Genomic DNA, 24483 nt, shown 5'->3' with positions numbered 1-24483 from the left:
TAGATAGAGTGAAGGGGAGAAGTCTGCATCTATCCTTATAGATAGAGTGAAGGAGGAGAAGTCTGCATCTAACCTTATAGATAGAGTGAAGGGGAGAAGTCTGCATCTAACCTTATAGATAGAGTGAAGGGAGAGAAGTCTGCCTCTGACCTTATAGATAGAGTGAAGGGGGAGAAGTCTGCATCTATCCTTATAGATAGAGTGAAGGGAGAGAAGTCTGCCTCTGACCTTATAGATAGAGTGAAGGGGAGAAGTCTGCCTCTAACCTTATAGATAGAGTGAAGGGGGAGAAGTCTGCCTCTGACCTTATAGATAGAGTGAAGTGGGAGAAGTCTGCATCTAACCTTATAGATAGAGTGAAGGGGGAGAAGTCTGCCTCTATCCTTATAGATAGAGTGAAGGAGGAGAAGTCTGCCTCTAACCTTATAGATAGAGTGAAGGAGGAGAAGTCTGCCTCTAACCTTATAGATAGAGTGAAGGAGGAGAAGTCTGCATCTAACCTTATAGATAGAGTGAAGGAGGAGAAGTCTGCATCTAACCTTATAGATAGAGTGAAGGGGAGAAGTCTGCCTCTAACCTTATAGATAGAGTGAAAGAGGAGAAGTCTGCATCTAACCTTATAGATAGAGTGAAGGAGGAGAAGTCTGCATCTAACCTTATAGATAGAGTGAAGGAGGAGAAGTCTGCATCTATCCTTATAGATAGAGTGAAGTGGGAGAAGTCTGCCTCTAACCTTATAGATAGAGTGAAGGGGGAGAAGTCTGCATCTAACCTTATAGATAGAGTGAAGGGGGAGAAGTCTGCATCTAACCTTATAGATAGAGTGAAGGGGGAGAAGTCTGCATCTAACCTTATAGATAGAGTGAAGTGGGAGAAGTCTGCATCTATCCTTATAGATAGAGTGAAGGGGGAGAAGTCTGCATCTATCCTTATAGATAGAGTGAAGGAGGAGAAGTCTGCATCTATCCTTATAGATAGAGTGAAGGGGAGAAGTCTGCATCTAACCTTATAGATAGAGTGAAGGAGGAGAAGTCTGCCTCTAACCCAATAGATAGAGTGAAGTGGGAGAAGTCTGCATCTATCCTTATAGATAGAGTGAAGGAGGAGAAGTCTGCATCTAACCTTATAGATAGAGTGAAGGGGAGAAGTCTGCATCTAACCTTATAGATAGAGTGAAGGGAGAGAAGTCTGCCTCTGACCTTATAGATAGAGTGAAGGGGGAGAAGTCTGCATCTATCCTTATAGATAGAGTGAAGGGAGAGAAGTCTGCCTCTGACCTTATAGATAGAGTGAAGGGGGAGAAGTCTGCCTCTGACCTTATAGATAGAGTGAAGTGGGAGAAGTCTGCCTCTAACCTTATAGATAGAGTGAAGGAGGAGAAGTCTGCCTCTAACCTTATAGATAGAGTGAAGTGGGAGAAGTCTGCATCTAACCTTATAGATAGAGTGAAGTGGGAGAAGTCTGCCTCTAACCTTATAGATAGAGTGAAGGGGGAGAAGTCTGCATCTAACCTTATAGATAGAGTGAAGGAGGAGAAGTCTGCATCTAACCTTATAGATAGAGTGAAGTGGGAGAAGTCTGCCTCTAACCTTATAGATAGAGTGAAGGGGAGAAGTCTGCCTCTAACCTTATAGATAGAGTGAAGGAGGAGAAGTCTGCCTCTAACCTTATAGATAGAGTGAAGGGGAGAAGTCTGCATCTAACCTTATAGATAGAGTGAAGGGGAGAAGTCTGCCTCTAACCTTATAGATAGAGTGAAAGAGGAGAAGTCTGCATCTAACCTTATAGATAGAGTGAAGGAGAGAAGTCTGCCTCTAACCTTATAGATAGAGTGAAGGAGGAGAAGTCTGCATCTAACCTTATAGATAGAGTGAAGGGGGAGAAGTCTGCATCTAACCTTATAGATAGAGTGAAGGAGGAGAAGTCTGCCTCTAACCCAATAGATAGAATGAAGTGTGAGAAGTCTGCATCTAACCTTATAGATAGAGTGAAGGGGGAGAAGTCTGCCTCTATCCTTATAGATAGAGTGAAGTGGGAGAAGTCTGCATCTAACCTTATAGATAGAGTGAAGTGGGAGAAGTCTGCCTCTAACCTTATAGATAGAGTGAAGGGGGAGAAGTCTGCCTCTATCCTTATAGATAGAGTGAAGGAGGAGAAGTCTGCCTCTAACCTTATAGATAGAGTGAAGGAGGAGAAGTCTGCCTCTAACCTTATAGATAGAGTGAAGGGGGAGAAGTCTGCATCTAACCTTATAGATAGAGTGAAGGGGAGAAGTCTGCCTCTAACCTTATAGATAGAGTGAAGGAGGAGAAGTCTGCCTCTAACCTTATAGATAGAGTGAAGGGGGAGAAGTCTGCATCTAACCTTATAGATAGAGTGAAGGAGGAGAAGTCTGCATCTAACCTTATAGATAGAGTGAAGGGGGAGAAGTCTGCCTCTAACCAAATAGATAGAGTGAAGGAGGAGAAGAGGTGAAAAAAACGTATAGACGAGGAAAAACACAACAAGGAGAAGAGAGGAGGAAAACCCAGACTATGAGCAGTCAACGGTGTCTGTTTGTCTGTCTGTTTGTCTGAAACTCACTGCTCTCAGCTGATATGGCGCTGTGACGGCACCGTACGTATGGAATCCACAGAGGAGCCAATAAAACGACAGAAGGAGAGAAAGAGAGAGAAAAGTCCTGAGGTCACCAGCCCAAAGCTGGAATTGTTTTTAGTCTGTTTTGTCAGATAGAAATATGTCTGCCGCACAAAGAACTTACTCTGAAAACAAGCACACGCACACACGCACTTACACACAAACACACACACAAAAACACACAGAGAAAGACAAAGCACAGAGAACTCACTCTGAAAAGACACACAGAGAAAGACTGCAATTTTGTATTCTGGTTTAGCAACTTTTTAACGCTGCCCGAGAAAACAGAAATACTAAAAGTGTGGCCAGGAAAGCAGTCAGGACAGACAGAGCAGCTTTTGTTAGGTTGGTTGTGTGTGTTTATTCTGGGTTGGGAAGTGGAGCTTGTTTAAGACATGGTGGTGTTGAACGGATGCTTCTCTGTTCTCTCCCCGTCTCCCTGTCCGCTCTGAGGGCAGACGACTGGTTCTTACCGAAGACTATTACTATGTCCTGCTCTGCTATATTATACGATAGCTATAACTTTTACTACTACTATTACCACTGGTACTATTACTATTACTACTACTCCGGGTTAGTAATAGTCATTGTAATACACATTAGAGTCATTGTAATACACATTAGAGTCATTGTAATACACATTAGAGTCATGGTAATACACATTAGAGTCATTGTAATACACATTAGAGTCATTGTAATACACATTAGAGTCATTGTAATACACATTAGAGTCATGGTAATACACATTAGAGTCATGGTAATACACATTAGAGTCATTGTAATACACATTAGAGTTATGGTAATACACATTAGAGTCATTGTTATACACATTAGAGTCATTGTAATACACATTAGAGTCATTGTAATACACATTAGAGTCATTGTAATACACATTAGAGTCATGGTAATACACATTAGAGTCATGGTAATACACATTAGAGTCATTGTAATACACATTAGAGTCATTGTAATACACATTAGAGTCATTGTAATACACATTAGAGTCATTGTAATACACATTAGAGTCATGGTAATACACATTAGAGTCATTGTAATACACATTAGAGTCATTGTAATACACATTAGAGTCATTGTAATACACATTAGAGTCATTGTAATACACATTAGAGCCATTGTAATACACATTAGAGTCATTGTAATACACATTAGAGTCATTGTAATACACATTAGAGTCATTGTAATACACATTAGAGCCATTGTAATACACATTAGAGTCATTGTAATACACATTAGAGTCATTGTAATACACATTAGAGTCATTGTAATACACATTAGAGTCATTGTAATACACATTAGAGCCATGGCAGCAGCAGCAGTGTGCTGCAGAATGCTTCTCATCCCTCGAAAGGATAAGATGGCTCGCCAACAACATAAACGCTTAGTTACGTTTAGTTTATGATTTCACAGACCCAGAAAGAGAGAGGGGGAAGGAGAGAGAGGAAGGACAGAGAGAACAGAAAGAAACAGAAGAGAAAGAGAGAGTGAACTAGAGAGCTGCGCCATGGCAGTCTCCCTCTTCTTGATCAGAGGTTGGGACTGTCTGATCTGAATAACCATTTCAACTACAAGTTGTCTCATCAGTAGTAGCTACACTGAAAAGGGCTATCGAATGATAAAATAAACAATCAAATTAAAATCCTATTCTCTTTACTATGCAGATTGGCCAGAGGCAGTGTGAAAGCAGCCAGCAGCCTCTAGGTCCCCCCCACACTATCAGACAGCACATCTAACCCACACTATCAGACAGCACATCTAACCCACACTATCAGACAGCACATCTAACCCACACTATCAGACAGCACATCTAACCCACACAATCAGACAGCACATCTAACCCACACTATCAGACAGCACATCTAACCCACACTATCAGACAGCACATCTAACCCACACTATCAGACAGCACATCTAATCCACACTATCAGACAGCACATCTAACCCACACTATCAGACAGCACATCTAACCCACACTATCAGACAGCACATCTAACCCACACTATCAGACAGCACATCTAACCCACACTATCAGACAGCACATCTAACCCACACTATCAGACAGCACATCTAACCCACACTATCAGACAGCACATCTAACCCACACAATCAGACAGCACATCTAACCCACACTATCAGACAGCACATCTAACCCACACTATCAGACAGCACATCTAACCCACACTATCAGACAGCACATCTAACCCACACTATCAGACAGCACATCTAACCCACACTATCAGACAGCACATCTAACCCACACTATCAGACAGCACATCTAACCCACACTATCAGACAGCACATCTAACCCACACTATCAGACAGCACATCTAACCCACACTACCAGACAGCACATCTAACCCACACTATCAGACAGCACATCTAACCCACACTATCAGACAGCACATCTAACCCACACTACCAGACAGCACATCTAACCCACACTATCAGACAGCACATCTAATCCACACTATCAGACAGCACATCTAACCCACACTATCAGACAGCACATCTAACCCACACTACCAGACAGCACATCTAACCCACACTATCAGACAGCACATCTAACCCACACTATCAGACAGCACATCTAACCCACACTACCAGACAGCACATCTAACCCACACTATCAGACAGCACATCTAACCCACACAATCAGACAGCACATCTAACCCACACAATCAGACAGCACATCTAACCCACACTATCAGACAGCACATCTAACCCACACAATCAGACAGCACATCTAACCCACACTATCAGACAGCACATCTAACCCTCACTATCAGACAGCACACCTAACCCACACTATCAGACAGCACACCTAACCCACACTATCAGACAGCACATCTAACCCACACTATCAGACAGCACACCTAACCCACACTATCAGACAGCACATCTAACCCACACTATCAGACAGCACACCTAACCCACACTATCAGACTGCACATTTAACCCACACTCTCAGACTGCACATCTAACCCACACTATCAGACTGCACATCTAACCCACACTATCAGACAGCACACCTAACCCACACTATCAGACAGCACACCTAACCCACACTATCAGACTGCACATCTAACCCACACTATCAGACTGCACATCTAACCCACACTATCAGACAGCACATCTAACCCACACTATCAGACAGCACATCTAACCCACACTATCAGACAGCACATCTAACCCACACTATCAGACAGCACATCTAATCCACACTATCAGACAGCACATCTAATCCACACTATCAGACAGCACACTAACCACACTATCAGACTGCACATCTAATCCACACTATCAGACAGCACACCTAACCCACACTATCAGACTGCACATCTAACCCACACTATCAGACAGCACATCTAACCCACACTATCAGACAGCACATCTAACCCACACTATCAGACAGCACACCTAACCCACACTATCAGACAGCACATCTAACCCACACTATCAGACAGCACACCTAACCCACACTATCAGACAGCACACCTAACCCACACTATCAGACAGCACATCTAACCCACACTATCAGACTGCACATCGAATCCACACTATCAGACAGCACACCTAACCCACACTATCAGACTACACATCTAATCCACACTATCAGACAGCACATCTAACCCACACTATCAGACAGCACATCTAACCCACACTATCAGACAGCACATCTAATCCACACTATCAGACAGCACATCTAACCCACACTATCAGACAGCACATCTAACCCACACTATCAGACTGCACATCTAATCCACACTATCAGACAGCACACCTAACCCACACTATCAGACTGCACATCTAACCCACACTATCAGACAGCACATCTAACCCACACTATCAGACAGCACATCTAACACACACTATCAGACAGCACACCTAACCCACACTATCAGACAGCTCATCTAATCCACACTATCAGACAGCACATCTAACCCACACTATCAGACTGCACATCGAATCCACACTATCAGACAGCACACCTAACCCACACTATCAGACAGCACATCTAACCCACACTATCAGACTGCACATCGAATCCACACTATCAGACAGCACACCTAACCCACACTATCAGACAGCACATCTAATCCACACTATCAGACAGCACATCTAACCCACACTATCAGACAGCACATCTAACCCACACTATCAGACAGCACATCTAATCCACACTATCAGACAGCACATCTAACCCACACTATCAGACAGCACATCTAACCCACACTATCAGACTGCACATCTAATCCACACTATCAGACAGCACACCTAACCCACACTATCAGACTGCACATCTAACCCACACTATCAGACAGCACATCTAACCCACACTATCAGACAGCACATCTAACACACACTATCAGACAGCACACCTAACCCACACTATCAGACAGCTCATCTAACCCACACTATCAGACTGCACATCTAACCCACACTATCAGACAGCACACCTAACCCACACTATCAGACAGCACATCTAACCCACACTATCAGACTGCACATCTAATCCACACTATCAGACAGCACACCTAACCCACACTATCAGACTGCACATCTAATCCACACTATCAGACAGCACACCTAACCCACACTATCAGACAGCACATCTAATAGGAAACTATCTCTCTGTTTATCTGTGGTGGAATAATATTTTTCCATGGTGTGGAGAGGTCCGTCTCACCAGAGAGAGCCTTGCTAGCCCCCCCAGCCCACCACACTGACCCACACCACGGCAGACAAGGGCTGGGACAGACCCCACTGTTTATTGGTTCGGGGACAAACCAAATAGTCTGATGTTTAAATATAGAAAGTATTATTTGCCAGATGAAGCAGCTTCCTGTCCTCTGGGATAAGCCAAGTTCATTACACTGTCACAGAGGACATCTCTTCTAATAAGAACCGGACCCTTAACTCCCACCTTGGTCAGCCATGTTAAGGCTAGATATTTTATTACTTATTTAACCTTTATTATATTAGGCAAGTCAGTTAAGAAAAAGTCTTATTTACAATGACGGCCTAGCCGGGCCGTCATTGTAACTTTCAAAATACAGCAATCGTCCCAGTATGATTCATTTTGCATTATGCGATGCTGCGTTTTGCATCATACGGGGACGATTTCTGTATTAAGAAAGTTACATATCTTGAAAATTTGATTGTTGGCAAGCAAAATATTTTGGGGGCTGTGTCAACAATGGACTAATGAAACAAATACCAAAATATAGTTTTTGGGTGGAATATTAAGACTAGATATTGGTTCAATATAAAACCTCAAAAGGATTGGCCAGTGACCAGACTGGAGTGTTCTCCATGTCGTATATCTATAGTGAATGTAACTAGGCTAAAAGTTACTAAACTACTGATTTATGACATACTGTCTGAACTGTGTTTGCATTCATAAACCATTCTTCAGAACCCAAACGACCAGCCACATATTGCACCAGTGTATCTAGGCCAAGACCACAGCCAAAGTTGTTTACTTGGCAAGAAGAAATGTGTGACATATCTAAAAATCTGTTGGAGGGAGAGAACCCTTGGGAGGGTAAGTCTAGTTTACAGACAAAACTTCATAGGAGAAAGACAGACATCAAAAAGTAAAAAGCAGAACTGAAAAGACATAGACAAACATGAATTCTGCGAAAGCTTACAATCCATCAACAACAGACTTTCAGAGGAGAAAAAGTGCCACAAAAAAGGGGTCACACAAATGTGAACAAAATATGAAATATGAATCCTCTATGCCCTTGGTCTGAAACAGTACTAGACTCCAAGATGATCTAACCGTGAAAAGAGAAGGCCATAGTGAGAAGGTCCAGAAACCGTGGAGAGGCATCTCTGTGTGTTACTGTGAGAAGTTGGCACATGGTACTGTAATGTATATGTCTATGTACCAATGCTACTTTGTGTTGTAAGTAGCTCTCTGAAGGCTTTCACCAGAGAACACACTCTGACAACCAGAACCACCATTATCCCTTCTCACACACACACACACACACACACACACACACACACACACACACACACACACACACACATATGCTCACTGAAAACCATTCAACGAGTTTAAGAGTTGAGGACCTTCAAGGCCAAGTGACTTTGTTTTCTATGGACGCTGTCTGACTGGACAATTTATTTCATACTTCTAAACCCAGACTCTATCTGCTACCATCAGCCAGTCCTGAGGGGCACTTATCAAATTAAGACAAATATTTGAAATAAACTAAGAATTATCCTTCTTTACTGAAGCAAGAAAACAAATCGATCTGTTATTCAAGGCACGGAGAGAAAGAACATTTTGAGGAGGAGAAGTGTAGGCTTTCTGTTTCTGTCCCAAAACCTAGGATCAATGTTTGGATGGCTGGAAGGCTATACATGTCTTTTTACACACTGAGGAAGTTAAGGATTTGTTCAGGATATGTACAAGAGTTTCAATATGTGGTTTTAAGTGAGAATAAACTGAGATCTCTACACACAGGCAGAGACAGGTACACACACACGCGGAGGAATGCCCCTCTTCCACTTACTCGAGGAAACTGGTGATGTAGCTCTTACTGCAGGCCGACCAGGAGAAGGGGTTGGTGTTAGCTGTGATGTGGGCCGCCATCAGCTTGGCTGCCTCATGGCCTTTAGTCCCACATGAGTTTCCTATTCCATCATGGTTCATCCCGAAACTGTAAGCGCAAAATGGAGGACAGAGAGGAGGGCGGGTCAAACATGGAGAAAGATGGAATTGCCTCAAGACTTAAAGATCTAAGGTCAGTTTTTCTTTTTCCAACCATATAGGTTAAGGTATGGTTTGGGGGAGGATCAGGTGATCTTAGATCTGTGCCTGAGGACAGCTTTTACCCAGATTGGCCAAAAATGCCATTCAAAGAGAGATGGGTGGTGTCACTGAGAGAAATATCTAATACTGTGGCTGATGGGTACAGAGCAGTCAGATAGGTTCAATAATTACCTCTGGGAATGTATCTCTACCTCCCTGTACCTCATTTTACAGACGCTCTTATCCAGAGTGACTTACAGGACCAATTAGACAGATTGGTCACCTAGTCGGCTCGGGGATTCAAACCAGCAACCTTTCAGTTACTGGCCCAATGCTCTTAACCGCTAGGCTACCTGCAGCACTTTTCTACCTCTTCTATAACTCTGCCCGGCACCTCCTCTACATGTAGGGCAGGGTTAGAGAGAGGTAGAGAGGGTTTGAGATGTTAGAAAGGGCTCCCTGGCTCCTGGCTGTAACAGCTGGTGTAGAGGGGACTAGAGGTCAGGGGTCAGGCTTTGTCTGGAGCGCTGGAGGGAGCAGAGAGTTTTAATCACCACCCTGATGCTGCCTGCTTGTCAACCAATCACCATCTACAGGTCTTGACTGGCAAGTTACAGAACAGCAGCCAGCTACAGACAGGGGAGGAGGGAGGTGGGGATAGACCAGAGCCAAACTCTCTATGCTCTCAATGAGACTTGGGGAAAGAGAGAGAGACAGAGAGCGGGGCGGGGATAAAGACAGAGAGACAGAGAGACAGAGAGAGAGAGGGGAAGGAGAGAGAGACAGAGAGCGGGGCGGGGATAAAGACAGAGAGACAGAGAGAGGGGTGGGGATAAAGACAGAGAGACAGAAAGACGGAGAGACAGAGAGAGAGAGGGGAAGGAGAGGGGAAGGAGAGAGAGACAGAGAGCGGGGTGGGGATAAAGACAGAGAGACAGAGAGACAGAGAGAGAGATGGGAAGGAGAGAGACATAAAGAGAAAGAGAGGAGAGAAAGAGAGGGAGAGGGAAAGAGAGAGAGAGACAAAGAGAGAGACAGAGAGATAAAGAAAGAGGTTCAACCTTGGGCGGGGCGATATCGGCAAAATATCATATCATGGTATTTTTCACATTTTTGACTGTATGATGGTATTTGACGGTATTTTATGTTTTTGATTAATAAACGTTCTAAATTTGCTTCATGAGTACTGCGTGACCCTAGGGTGGTATCACATATATGATACATTATTTAAATGGGTCTTTCTCCATTCTGATTGGTTTATACTGTTCAATTCAACTTCAACCTAAAATAATTTCCTGCACTAATTTGAGATCATTTCCACACTGCCACGATATGGGCAAAAAAACGAGGCCTTATTTTTAACCAAATGTTGCAATTGCGATTTAGAGCAAAACACTTGGGTGAAGTTTTGGAATCATGGAAATAGAATGTTTATTCTAATTATATAGTTAGCATATAAATAATAATGGGCACTTTGAATACAGTGTTGTTTGACATGACAACAAATGAAAATGCCATGGAGGAGTTATTGTGACAGGGTAGGAACCAAAGTGATGTTCAGTGTTTCCTAGGGCACCCTATAATCTTTGGCTACATTAAATCTTTATTCATGTTGCCAACATATTCATGCTTCACCTATTCCTCTTTGATTTAGAAGATACTGTTGCACAAACAACATGCTGATTTAGGCCTCCACCAGCACTTGTATCAGGCTGTATTAGCTAGCTACGTTTGCTCTGACTCAGTACTTTTATTAGCCAGCTAACTAGCGATTAGCATTAGTGGCTAACACGATTTAGCTTAACTTGCTAAGAAAATACAAACTAGCTGTTTGCAGATGTAAGAAACACAAACTAATTATAAAACGCTTGTGGATTTATATTAAGATCAAAGTGGAAACGACATCGTTGTCATCAACATTGTTGCATGTGCTGCATTGACCATGCAGACTGAACGAAAGTGTCTCGTGGTTGTGCAACAACAAATGGAATCCTTGAGTGACAGGGGGTGGGACTAGGTCTGTGTGGAAAGCGGCATGGAGAGAGATGGGAGGGATGACTCAAGTAGCAGAGTAAACTATAAAAATGGACGTTACACACGGCGTATCACATTTAACAAACCAAACATTCAAATACCATTATAGAATATACAGTACACCGCCCAGGCCTGGTTCAACCCCTACTCGTCCACCCTCCCCGTAAACACAAATACTGCTCTCTCTCTCAGCATCTGTCTGATCAGAGCAGCTCTCTAGTGTGAACCTCCTGACAGAAAGAAAGGTTTCTGCTTTCTGGTTTCTGCTGCCCAACTTGACGTAGCACTGGCCTGGCTGCATATAAATCTGTTTAACAAAAAATGTATGTAACCCAAAAACTGTATCTGTCTGAATATCTAAACGAAAGAAAAGCTTGCGTTACGGCAGGAAGCCGAAGCTTAGTTTCCCTGACCGTCCAAAAGCACAGATCAGTTGTAATGTATATAACAACCCACCACATCCCATAGCCCGGCCTGTTTTTCTAACGCTGGCGTTTATGACATTTAACCCTACTCTGGAAATAAATCAGTCGTCCTGGCTTAGTTTTTTTTATACATCCGCTCCTTGCTGAGACCATTTTTACAACTGCCCCAAAACAGAAGCAGACACGAGACATTATAAAGGAAATGGCCATCTCGGTGAACCCCAGGGAGTGGATACGTAGACCAATACATCATCATTATTGAACTTTATATTCAGGAGGTACGTGGACACTGTCATTGGCATGAGCAAACACAGCATACATTGCATTCGGAAAGTATTCAGACTCCTTGACTTTTTCCACATTTTGTTACAATACAGCCTTATTCTAAAACGTATTCAATTGTTTTTTTCCTCGTCAATCTACACACAATACCCAATAATGACAAAGCAAAAACAGGTTTTTAGAATTTTTTGCAAAGTTATTATAAATAAAAACTGAAAAATCACATTTACAGAAGTATTCAGACCCTTTACTCAGTACTTTGTTGAAGCACCTTTGGCAGCGATTACAGCCTTGAGTCTTCTTGGGTATGATGCTACAAGCTTGGCACTCGTGTATTTGGGGAGTTTCTCCCATTCTTCTCTGCAGAACCTCTCAAGTTCTGTCAGGGGAGTGTTGATGCACAGCTATTATCAGGTCTCTCCAGAGATGTTCCATCGGGTTCAAGTCTGGGCTCTGGCTGGGCCACTCAAGGACATTCAGAGACGTGTCCCGAAGCCACTCCTGCGTTGTCTTGGCTGTGTGCTTAGGGTCGTTGTCCTGTTGGAAGGTGAACATGCGCCTCAGTCGAGGTCCTGAGAGCTCTGGACCAGGTTTTCATCAAAGATCTCTCTGTACTTTGGGGACCCTCAATGCTGCAGAAATGTTTTGGCACCCTTCCCCAGATCTGTGCCTGAACACAATCCTGTCTCTGAGCTCTACGGACAATTCCTTCGATCTCATGGCTTGGTTTTTGCTCTGACATGCACTGCCAACTGTGGGACCTTATATAGACAGGTGTGTGCCTTTCCAAATCATGTCCAATCAATTGAATTTACCTCAGGTGGTCTTCAATCAAGTTGTAGAAATATCTCAAGGATGATCAATGGAAACAGGATGCACCTGAGCTCAATTTGAGTCTCATAGCAAAGGGTCTGAATACTTATGTAAATAAGGTATTTCTGTTTTTATTTTTAATACATTTTCATAACTTTCTATAAACCTGTTTTGGCTTTGTCATTATGGGGTATTGTGTGTAGATTGATGAGGAAATGTTTTATTTAATCTATTTTAGAATAAGGCTGTAACGTAGCAAAATGTGGAAAAAGGGAAGGGGTCTGAATACTTTCCGAATACACTGTATATTAAAAAGTATATGGACACCCTTTCAAATGAATAGATTTGGCTATTTCAGCCACACCCATTGCTGACAGGTGTATAAAATCGAGCACACAGCCATGCAATGTCCATAGACAAACATTGGTAGTAGAATGGCCTTACTGAAGAGCTCAGTGACTTTCAACTTGGCACCGTCATAACAACAAGTCAGTTCGTCAAATTTCTGCCCTGCTAGAGCTGCCCCGGTCAACTGTAAGTGCTATTATTGTGAAGTGGAAACATCTAGGAGCAACAACAGCTCAGCCGCGAAATGGATGGCCACACAAGCTCACAGAACGGGACCGCCGAGTGCTGAAGTGCTTAAAAATCGTCTGTCCTCGGTTGCAACACTCACTACTGAGTTCCAAACTGCCTCTGGAAACAACCACAGCACAATAACTGTTCGTCGGGAGCTTCATGAAATGGGTTTCCATGGCCGAGCAGCTGCACACAAGCCTAAGATCACCATGCACAATACCAAGTGTCGACTGAAGTGGTGTAAAGCTCGCCACCATTGGACTCTGGAGCAGTGGAAACGCGTTCTCTAGAGTGATGAATCACGCTTCACCATCTGCTAGTCCGATGGACAAATCTGGGTTTGCCGGATGCCAGGAGAACGCTATCTGCCCGAATGCATAGTGACAACTGTAAAGTTTGATGGAGGAGGAAAAATGGTCTGGGGCTGTTTTTCATGTTTCGGGCTAGTCCCCTTAGTTCCAGTGAAGGGAAATCTTAAAGCTATAGCATGCAATGATATTCTAGATGCTTCTGTGCTTCCAACTTTGTGGCAACAGTAACGGTGTTTTTTATTATTAAACTGCGCCGTTGTAAATCAGTTTTTGCTCTCCTGCGCCTGACTTCTCTGCCGCCAGAACGCACCCCTTACAGAATTCTGGACCAAACTTATGGAGTCAGCAGGAGCAGGTACCCCGGGTATAGGGGTGGAGGAGCGCGTCCGGGAGCACGCAACAATGCTCCACCATCTTGGCACCGCCATGGACCGCGTTGTCCAGACAATGGACCGCTGGGAGAGACAGGGAGTTCTCCAGCGCCTCCACCAGCACAACCGGGGTCTTCACTACGCGCCCCTCCTTCTCCTGGTCCTAGTGGGATTCATCTCTCCCTTCCCCAGGAATACGATGAACTGCCAGGGGTTCCTGTTGCAGCTAGACTTATACCTGGCAACCGTCCACCCGGCTCCTTCGGGCCGTAAGAGGGTGTCTGTCCGCCCTCGTCTCGTGCCTCACCGGGAAAGCCCTGGAGTGGGCCAACGCCGTGTGGAGAGAGGGAGATGCGGCGTTGGACCAGTTAAAGGAGTTCACCTGCCGCTTCCGGGCAGTCTTCGACCGCCCGCCCGAGGGTAGAGCTGCGGGTGAACGCCTCTTCCATCTGAGGCAGGGGACGAGGAGCGCCCAGGACTTTGCCCTGGAGTTTCGCACCCTGGGTGCTGGCGCGGGATGGTGCTGGCGCGGGACAGGGCCCTGATCAACCATTATCGCTGCAGTCTGCGCGAGGACGTTCGTCGGGAGTTGGCCTGCAGAGACACCACCCTCACATTCGACCAGCTGGTGGAACTATCCATCCGGCTGGATAATCTGCTGGCTACCCGCGGACGTTCAGATCGGGGTCTGTTGGTTCCATCCCCCCGCAGGGAGACTGGAGGGGGTTCCAGCTCGTGCACCATCTGTGGCCGCAGAGGTCACACTGCCAGTCGGTGCCGGGTTGGTTCCTCTGGGTATCGAGGCAGCAGGCAGGGCATTCTGGTGTCACCCCAGGTGAGCCGGCACCATTCTCACCCAGAGCCCTCTGTTGCACATATGGTTTTGTATGTCACTTTCCCTGAGTTTTCCCCGCATTCCCAGCATAAGGCGCTCGTCGATTCAGGCGCGGCTGGGAATTTTATAGATAGATCGTTCGACCATAGTTTAGGGATCCCCATTGTTCCCGTGGCTGTGCCCTTCCCCGTTCACGCCTTAGATAGTCGACTATTAGGGTCAGGGTTGATCAGGGAGGCCACCGCTCCTCTGGGCATGGTGACGCAGGGGGGTCACAAGGAGAGAATTAGTCTCTGCCTTATTGACTCTCCTGCGTTTCCCGTGGTGCTAGGCCTACCCTGGTTAGCTTGTCATGACCCCACTGTTTCTTGGCAACGGAGGGCTCTCTACGGTGGAAAGTCCACACCAGGTCTCCACCGTGCGCATTCCCCCCGAATATGCTGATTTGGCTCCCGACCTTCTCCAAAAAGAAGGCAACTCAATTACCACCCCATCGACGGGGTGATTGTGCGATAAATCTCCTGGTAGACGCTGCACTTCCAAGGAGTCACATGTATCCCCTGTCACAGGCGGAGACGGCGGCTATGGAAACATATGTCTCCGAATCCCTGCGTCAGGGGTACATTTGGTCCTCCACTTCACCCGCCTCCTCGAGTTTATTTTTTGTGAAGAAGAAGGAAGGAGGACTGCGCCCGTGTATTGACTATCGAGGTCTGAACCAGATCACTGTGAGGTATAGTTACCCGCTACTGCTCATAGCCACAGCAATTGAGTCAATGCATGGGGCGCGCTTCTTCACCAAAATAGATCTCAGCAGCGCTTACAACCTGGCGCGTATCCGAGAGGGAGACGAGTGGAAGACGGCTTTCAGTACCACCTCAGGGCACTATGAGTACCTCGTCATGCCATACGGGTTGATTAATGCGCCATCAGTCTTCCAAGCCTTTGTAGAAAAGATTTTCAGGGATCTGCACGGGCAGGGTGTAGTGGTGTATATCGATGACATTCTGATATACTCTGCTACACGCGCCGAGCATGTGTCCCTGGTGCGCAGGGTGCTTGGTCGCCTGTTGGAGCATGACTTGTACGTCAAGGGTGAGAAATGTCTGTTCTTCCAGCAGTCTGTCTCCTTCCTAGGGTACCGCATCTCCACTTCAGGGGTGGAGATGGAGAGTGACCGCATTTCAGCCGTGCGTAATTGGCGACTCCCACCACGGTAAAGGAGGTGCAGTGGTTCTTAGGGTTTGCCAACTACTACCGGAGGTTTATCCGGGGTTTTGGTCAGGTAGCGGCTCCCATTACCTCACTGCTGAAGGGGGGCCCGGTGCATTTGCAGTGGTCGGCTGAGGCGGACAGGGCTTTTGGTCACCTGAGGGCTCTGTTTACCTCTGCTCCCGTGCTAGCCCATCCAGATCCCTCTTTGGCGTTCATAGTGGAGGTGGACGCGTCCAAGGCTGGGATAGGAGCTGTGCTCTCTCAGCGCTCGGGTACACCACCAAAGCTCCGCCCCTGTGCCTTCTTCTCGAAGAAGCTCAGCTCGGCGGAGCGAAACTTTGACGTGGGGGACTGGGAGTTGTTGGCTGTCGTCAAGGCCTTCAAGGCGTGGAGATATTGGCTTGAGGGGGCTAAACACCCTTTTCTCATCTGGACTGACCACCTCAATCTGGAGTATATCCGGGCAGCGAGGAGATTGAACCATCGCCAGGCAAGGTGGGCCATGTTTTTCACCCGTTTTGTGTTCACCCTTTCCTACAGACCAGGCTCCCAGAACACGAAGGCAGACACATTGTCCCGGCTGTATGACACAGAGGAGCGGCCCATGGATCCCACTCCCATACTCCCTGCCTCCTGCCTGGTGGCGCCGGTAGTGTGGGAGCTGGATGCGGACATTGAGCACGCGTTACGCTGGGTGTCTGTACGTACCGTTGTGTCCCGCTGGGCGTCTGTACGTCCCGTCTGCTGTTCGTGACTGGTTGATCTATTGGGCCCACACGTCACCCTCCTCTGGTCATCTTGGGATCGGTCGGACAGTGCGCTGTTTGAGCAGGAGGTACTGGTGGCCTACCTTGGCTAAGGACGTGAGGGTTTATGTTTCCTCCTGCTCGGTGTGCGCCCAGTGTAAGGCTCCTAGGTACCTGTCCAGAGGGAAGCTACACCCCTTACCCGTTTCACAACGGCCTTGGTCGCACCTGTCGGTGGATTTTCTTACTGATCTTCCCCCCCTCACAGGGTAACACCGCGATCCTGGTCGTTGTGGATCGGTTCTCTAAGTCCTGTCGTCTCCTCCCTCTGCCCGGTCTCCCTACGGCCCTACAGACTGCGGAGGCCTTGTTTACGCACGTCTTCCGGCACTACAGGGTGCCTGAGGATATAGTGTCTGATCGAGGTCCCAAGTTCATGTCTAGGGTCTGGAAGGCGTTCATGGAACGTCTGGGGGTCTCGATCAGCCTTAATTCAGGGTTTCACCCTGAGAGTAATGGGCAGGTGGAGAGAGTAAACCAGGATGTGGGCAGGTGTCCTATTGCCAGGACCGGCCGGGGGAGTGGGCGGCGTTCGTGTCCTGGGCCGATATGGCCCAGAACTCACTTTGCCACTCCTCCACTAACCTCTCTCCCTTCCAGTGTGTACTGGGGTACCAGCCGGTTCTGGCGCCTTGGCATCAGAGTCAGACCGAGGCTCCTGCGGTGGACGACTGGTTCAGGCACGTGGAGGAGACATGGGAGGCTGCCCGTGTTCACCTTCAGCGGACCGTGCTGTGCCAAAAAGAGAACGCAGACCGTCACCACAGTGAGGCCCCGGTGTTCGCACCGGGGGACCGGGTCTGGCTCTCGACCCGAAACCTCCCCCTCCGCCTGCCCTGCTGGAAGCTGACTTCTCTGCCGCCAGTACGCACCAATTACAATGTCACAAGTAATTTTTCCAACAATTGTTTACAGACAGATTATTTCACTTATAATTCAATGTATCACAATTCCAGTGGGTCAGAAGTTTACATACACTAAGTTGACTGTGCCTTTAAACAGCTTGGAAAATTCCAGAAAATGATGGCTTTAGAAGCTTCTGATAGGCTAATTGACATAATTTGAGTCAATTGGAGGTGTACCTGTGGATGTATTTCAAGGCCTACCTTCAAACTCAGTGCCTCTTTGCCTGACATCATGGGAAAATCAACAGAAATCAGCCAAGATGTCAGAAAAATAATTGTAGACTTCCACAAGTCTGGTTCATCCTTGGGAGCAATTTCCAAACGCCTGGAGGTATCACGTTCATCTGTACAAACAATAGTACGCAAGTATAAACACCATGAGACCACGCAGCCATCATACTGCTCAGGAAGGAGACGAGTTCTGTCTCCTAGAGATGAATGTACTTTGGCGCGAAAAGTGTAAATCAATCCCAGAACAACAGCAAAGGACCTTGTGAAGATGCTGGAGGAAACAGGTGCAAAAGTATCTATATCCACAGTAAAACAAGTCGTATATCGACTTAATCTGAAAGGCCGCTCAGCAAGGAAGAAGCTACTGCTCCAAAACCTTCATAAAAAAGCCAGACTACGGTTTGCAACTGCACATGGGAACAAAGATCGTACTTTTTGGAGAAATATCCTCTGGTCTGATGAAACAAAAATAGAACTGTTTGGCCATAATGAGTGTTGTTATGTTTGGAGGAAAAAGGGGGACGCATGCATGCCGAAGAACACCATCCCAACCGTGAAGCATGTGGGTGGCAGCATCATGTTGTGGGGGTGCTTTGCTGCAGGAGGGACTGGTGCACTTCACAAAATAGATGGCATCATGAGGATGGAAAATTATGTGGGTATATTGAAGCAACATCTCAAGACATCAGTCAGGAAGTTAAAGCTTGGTCGCAAATGGGTCTTCCAAATGGACAATGACCCCAAGCATACTTCCAAAGTTGTGGAAAAATGGCTAACGGAGAACAAAGTCAAGGTATTGGAGTGGCCATCACAAAGCCCTGACCTCAATCCTATAAAAAAAAATTGTGGGCAGAACTGAAGAAACGTGTGCAAGCAAGGAGGCCTACAAACCTGACTCAGTTACACCAGCTCTGTCATGTGGAATGGGCCAAAATTCACCAAACTTATTGTGGAAAGCTTGTGGAAGGCTACCTGAAACGTTTGACCCAAGTTCAACAATTTCAAGGCAATGCCACCAAATACTAATTGAGTTTATGTAAACCCACTGGGAATGTGATGAAAGAAATAAAAGCTGAAATAAATCATTCTCTCTACTATTATTCTGACATTTCACATTCTTAAAATACAATGGTGATACTAACTGACCTAAGACAGGGATTTGTGAATTGTGAAAAACTGAGTTTAAACTTATTTGGCTAAGGTGTATTTAACCTCAAAGCTCATCACTAAGCTAAGGATCCTGGGACTAAACACCTCCCTCTGCAACTGGATCCTGGACTTCCTGACGGGCCGCCCCCAGGTGGTGAGGGTAGGTAGCAACATATCTGCCACGCTGATCCTCAACACTGGAGCTCCCCAGGGGTGCGTACTCAGTCCCCTCCTGTACTCCCTGTTCACCCACAACTGCATGGCCAGGCATGACTCTAACACCATCATTAAGTTTGCAGACGACACAACAGTGGTAGGCCTGATCACCGACAACGACGAGACAGCCTATAGGGAGGAAGTCAGAGACCTGGCCGGGAGGTGCTAGAATAACAACCTATCCCTCAACGTAACCAAGACTAAGGAGATTATTGTGGACTACAGGAAAAGGAGGACCGAGCACGCCCCCATTCTCATCGACGGAGCTGTAGTGGAGCAGGTTTAGAGCTTCAGGTTCCGTGGTGTCCACATCAACAACAAACTAGAATGTTCCAAACACACCAAGACAGTCGTGAAGAGGGCACGACAAAGCCTATTCCCCCTCAGGAAACTAAAAAGATTTGGCATGGGTCCTGAGATCCTCAAAAGGTTCTACAGCTGCAACATCCTGATTGGTTGCATCACTGCCTGGTATGGCAATTGCTCGGCCTCTCACCGCAAGGCACTACAGAGGGTAGTGCGTACGGCCTAGTAAATCACTGGGGCTAAGCTGCCTGCCATCCAGGACCTCTACACCAGGCGGTGTCAGAGGAAGGCCCTAAAAATTGTCAAAGACCCCAGCCAACCCAGTCATAGACTGTTCTCTCTACTACCGCATGGCAAACGGTACCGGAGTGCCAAGTCTAGGACAAAAAGGCTTCTCAACAATTTTTACCCCCAAGCCATAAGACTCCTGAACATGTAATCAAATGCCTACCCAGACTATTTGCATTGTGTGCCACCCCCACCCCTCTTTTATGCTGCTGCTACTCTCTGTTTATCATATATGCATAGTCACTTTAACTATACATTCATGTACATACTACCTCAATTGGGCCGACCAACCAGTGCTCCCGCACATTGGCTAACCGGGCTATCTGCATTGTGTCCCGCCACCCGCCACCCACCACCCGCCAACCCCTCTTTCACGCTACTGCTACTCTCTGTTCATCATATATACATAGTCACTTTAACCATATCTACATGTACATACTACCTCAATCAGCCTGACTAACCGGTGTCTGTATGTAGCCTCGCTACTTTTATAGCATCGCTACTGTATATAGCCTGTCTTTTACTGTTGCTTTATTTCTTTACTTACCTATTGTTCACCTAATACCTTTTTTGCACTATTGGTTAGAGCCAGTAAGTAAGCATTTCACTGTAAGGTCTACACCTGTTGTATTCAGCGCACGTGACAAATAAACTTTGATTTGATTTGATGTAAACTTCCGACTTCAACTGTACCAACCCAACCCAAACCAACACACACCAACCCAAACCAAACCAACACACACCAACCCAACCCAAACCAACCCACACCAACCCAACCCAAACCAACACACACCAACCCAACCCAAACCAACACACACCAACCCAAACCAACACACACCAACCCAAACCAACACACACCAACCCAAACCAAACCAGCACACACCAACCCAACCCAAGCCAACACACACCAACCCAACCCAAATCAACACACACCAACCCAAACCAAACCAACACACACCAACTCAAACCAAACCAACACACACCAACCCAACCCAAACCAACACACACCAACCCAACCCAAACCAACACACACCAACCCAACCCAAACCAACACACACCAACCCAAACCAAACCAACACACACCAACCCAACCCAAACCAACACACACCAACCCAACCCAAACCAACACACACCAACCCAACCCAAACCAAACACACACCAACCCAACCCAAACCAACACACACCAACCCAACCCAAACCAACACACACCAACCCAACCCAAACCAACACACACCAACCCAACCCAAACCAACACACACCAACCCAAACCAACACACACCAACCCAACACACACCAACCCAACCCAAACCAACACACACCAACCCAAACCAAACCAACACACACCAACCCAACCCAAACCAACACACACCAACCCAACCCAAACCAACACACACCAACCCAAACCAAACCAACACACACCAACCCAAACCAACACACACCAACCCAACCCAAACCAACACACACCAACCCAAACCAACACAACCCAACCCAAACCACACCAACCCAACCCAACCCAAACCACACCAACCCAACCCAAACCAACACACACCAACCCAAACCAAACCAACACACACCAACCCAACCCAAACCAACACACACCAACCCAAACCAACCAACACACACCAACCCAAACCAACCAACACACACCAACCCAACCCAAACCAACACACACCAACCCAAACCAACCCAACCCAACCCAAACCACACCAACCCAACCCAAACCACACCAACCCAACCCAAACCAACACACACCAACCCAAACCAAACCAACACACACCAACCCAACCCAAACCAACACACACCAACCCAAACCAACCAACACACACCAACCCAAACCAACCAACACACACCAACCCAACCCAAACCAACACACACCAACCCAAACCAAACCAACACACACCAACCCAACCCAAACCAACCAAACCACAGCAACCCAAACCAAACCAACACACACAGCAACCCAAACCAAACCAACCAAACCACAGCAACCCAAACCAAACCAACCAAACCACAGCAACCCAAACCAAACCAACCAAACCACAGCAACCCAAACCAAACCAAACCAACACACACCAAACCAAACCAACACACACCAACCAACCCAAACCAAACCAACACACACCAACCCAAACCAAACCAACCCAAAGATCTGGTTATTCTTTAGTAATAGTTCCAAATAAAATAAAATACAATTTTATTGGCAGATGATACTGCGGGTGTTACGAAATAGCGAGTCACATTCTCTGTGTAGTAATATATATGTGTATTATTATATACACTACCGTTCAAAGGTTTGGGGTTACTTAGAAATGTCTCAACGTCAACAGTGAAGAGGCGACTCCGGGATGCTGGTCTTCTAGGCAGAGTTCCTCTGTCCAGTGTCTGTGTCCTTTTGCCCATCTTAATCTTTTCTTTTTATTGGCCAGTCTGAGATATGGCTTTTTCTTTGCAACTCTGCCTAGAAGGCCAGCATCCCGGAGTCGCCCCTTCACTGTTGACGTTGAGACTGGTGTTTTGTGGGTACTATTTAATGAAGCTGCCAGTTGAGGACTTGTGAGGCGTCTGTTTCTCAAACTAGACGCTCTAATGTACTTGTCCTCTTGCTCAGTTGTGCACCGGGGCCTCCCACTCCTATTTCTATTCTGGTTAGAGCCAGTTTGCGCTGTTCTGTGAAGGAAGTAGTACACAGCGTTGAACGAGATCTTCAGTTTCTTGGTAATTTCTCGCATGGAATAGCCTTCCTTTTCTCAGAACAAGAATAGACTGATGAGTTTCAGAAGAAAGTTTTTAGTTTCTGGCTATTTTGAGCCTGTAATCAAACCCACAAATGCTGATGCTCCAGATACTCAACTAGTCTAAAGAAGGCCAGTTTTAATGCATCTTTAATCAGGACAACAGTTTTCAAAATCAGCTGTTTCCAGCTACAATAGTAATTTACAACATTAACAATGTCTACACTGTATTTCTGATCAGTTTTGAAAGAAAATTGTATTTTCTTTCAAAAACAAGGACATTTCTGTGACCCCAAACTTTTGAATGGCAGTGTATAAAATTAAATCTGTTTAACCTCTCTAGGGTAGGGGGCAGTATTTTCACAGCCGGATAAAAAACGTACCCAATTTAATCTGGTTACTACTCCTGCCCAGTAACTAGAATATGCATATAATTATTGGCTTTGGATAGAAAACACCCTAAAGTTTCTAAAACTGTTTGAATGGTGTCGGTGAGTATAACAGAACTCATTTGGCAGGCCAAAACCTGAGAAGATTCCAAACAGGAAGCGCCCTCTCTGACCATTTCTTGGCCTTGTTGATCATCTCTATCCAAAACAGGGGATCTCTGCTGAAACATGACATTTTCTAACGCTCCCATAGGCTCTCAGAAGGCGGCAAAAAGCTGAATGATGTCTTTGCAGCCCCTGGCTGAAAAACATTAGCGCATTTGGTAAGTGGTCGATCAGAGGACAATGAGACTGAGGCGCGTGCACGAGGCGACACCATGTTTTTATTTTCTCTGTCTTTGAACGTAAACAGGTTTTCCCGGTCGGAATATTATCGCTTTTTTACAAGAAAAATAGCATAAAAATTGATTTTAAACAGAGGTTGACATGCTTCGAAGTACGGTAATGGAATATTTTGAATTTTTTTGTCACGAAACGAGTCGGGCGCGTCACCCTTCGTCACCCTTCGGATAGTGTCTTGAACGCACGAACAAAACAGAGGATATTTGAACATAACTATGGATTATTTTGAACCAAACCAACATTTGTTATTGAAGTAGAAGTCCTGGGAGTGCATTCTGACGAAGAACAGCAAAGGTAATCCAATTTTTCTTATAGTAAATCTGACTTTGGTGAGGGCTAAACTTGGTGGGTGTCTAAATAGCTAGCCCGTGATGGCTGGGCTATCTACTCAGAATATTGCAAAATGTGCTTTCACCGAAAAGCTATTTTAAAATCTGACGTAGCGATTGCATAAAGGAGTTCTGTATCTATAATTCTTTAAATAATTGTTATGTTTTTTGTGAACGTTTATCGTGAGTAATTTAGTAAATTCACCGGAAGTTTGCGGTGGGTATGCTAGTTCTGAACGTCACATGCTAATGTAAAAAGCTGGTTTTTGATATAAATATGAACTTGATTGAACAAAACATGCATGTATTGTATAACATAATGTCCTAGGATTGTCATCTGATGAAGATCATCAAAGGTTAGTGCTGCATTTAGCTGTGGTTCGGGTTTATGTGACATTATATGCTAGCTTGAAAAATGGGTGTCTGATTATTTCTGGCTGGGTA

General features: G+C 45.8%; 1 protein-coding gene across 2 annotated transcripts in view; it reads right to left on the bottom strand.

Moving 5' to 3' along the window:
• The window catches only part of LOC115149323 (A disintegrin and metalloproteinase with thrombospondin motifs 6-like), a 163718-nt gene that overhangs the window by 87009 nt on the left and 52226 nt on the right, over positions 1–24483 (bottom strand). For both annotated transcript variants that reach the window (XM_029692096.1, XM_029692097.1), the window contains exon 10: positions 9183–9329. In XM_029692096.1, the coding sequence (XP_029547956.1) occupies positions 9183–9329 (147 nt within the window). The remainder of the gene's footprint in view (positions 1–9182; positions 9330–24483) is intronic.

Source organism: Salmo trutta, chromosome 15, assembly GCF_901001165.1.
Source record: "Salmo trutta chromosome 15, fSalTru1.1, whole genome shotgun sequence".
Lineage (NCBI taxonomy): Eukaryota > Metazoa > Chordata > Actinopteri > Salmoniformes > Salmonidae > Salmo > Salmo trutta.
The sequence above is the reverse complement of the archived record's forward strand: the minus strand, read 5'-3'. Positions and strand labels throughout refer to the sequence as shown.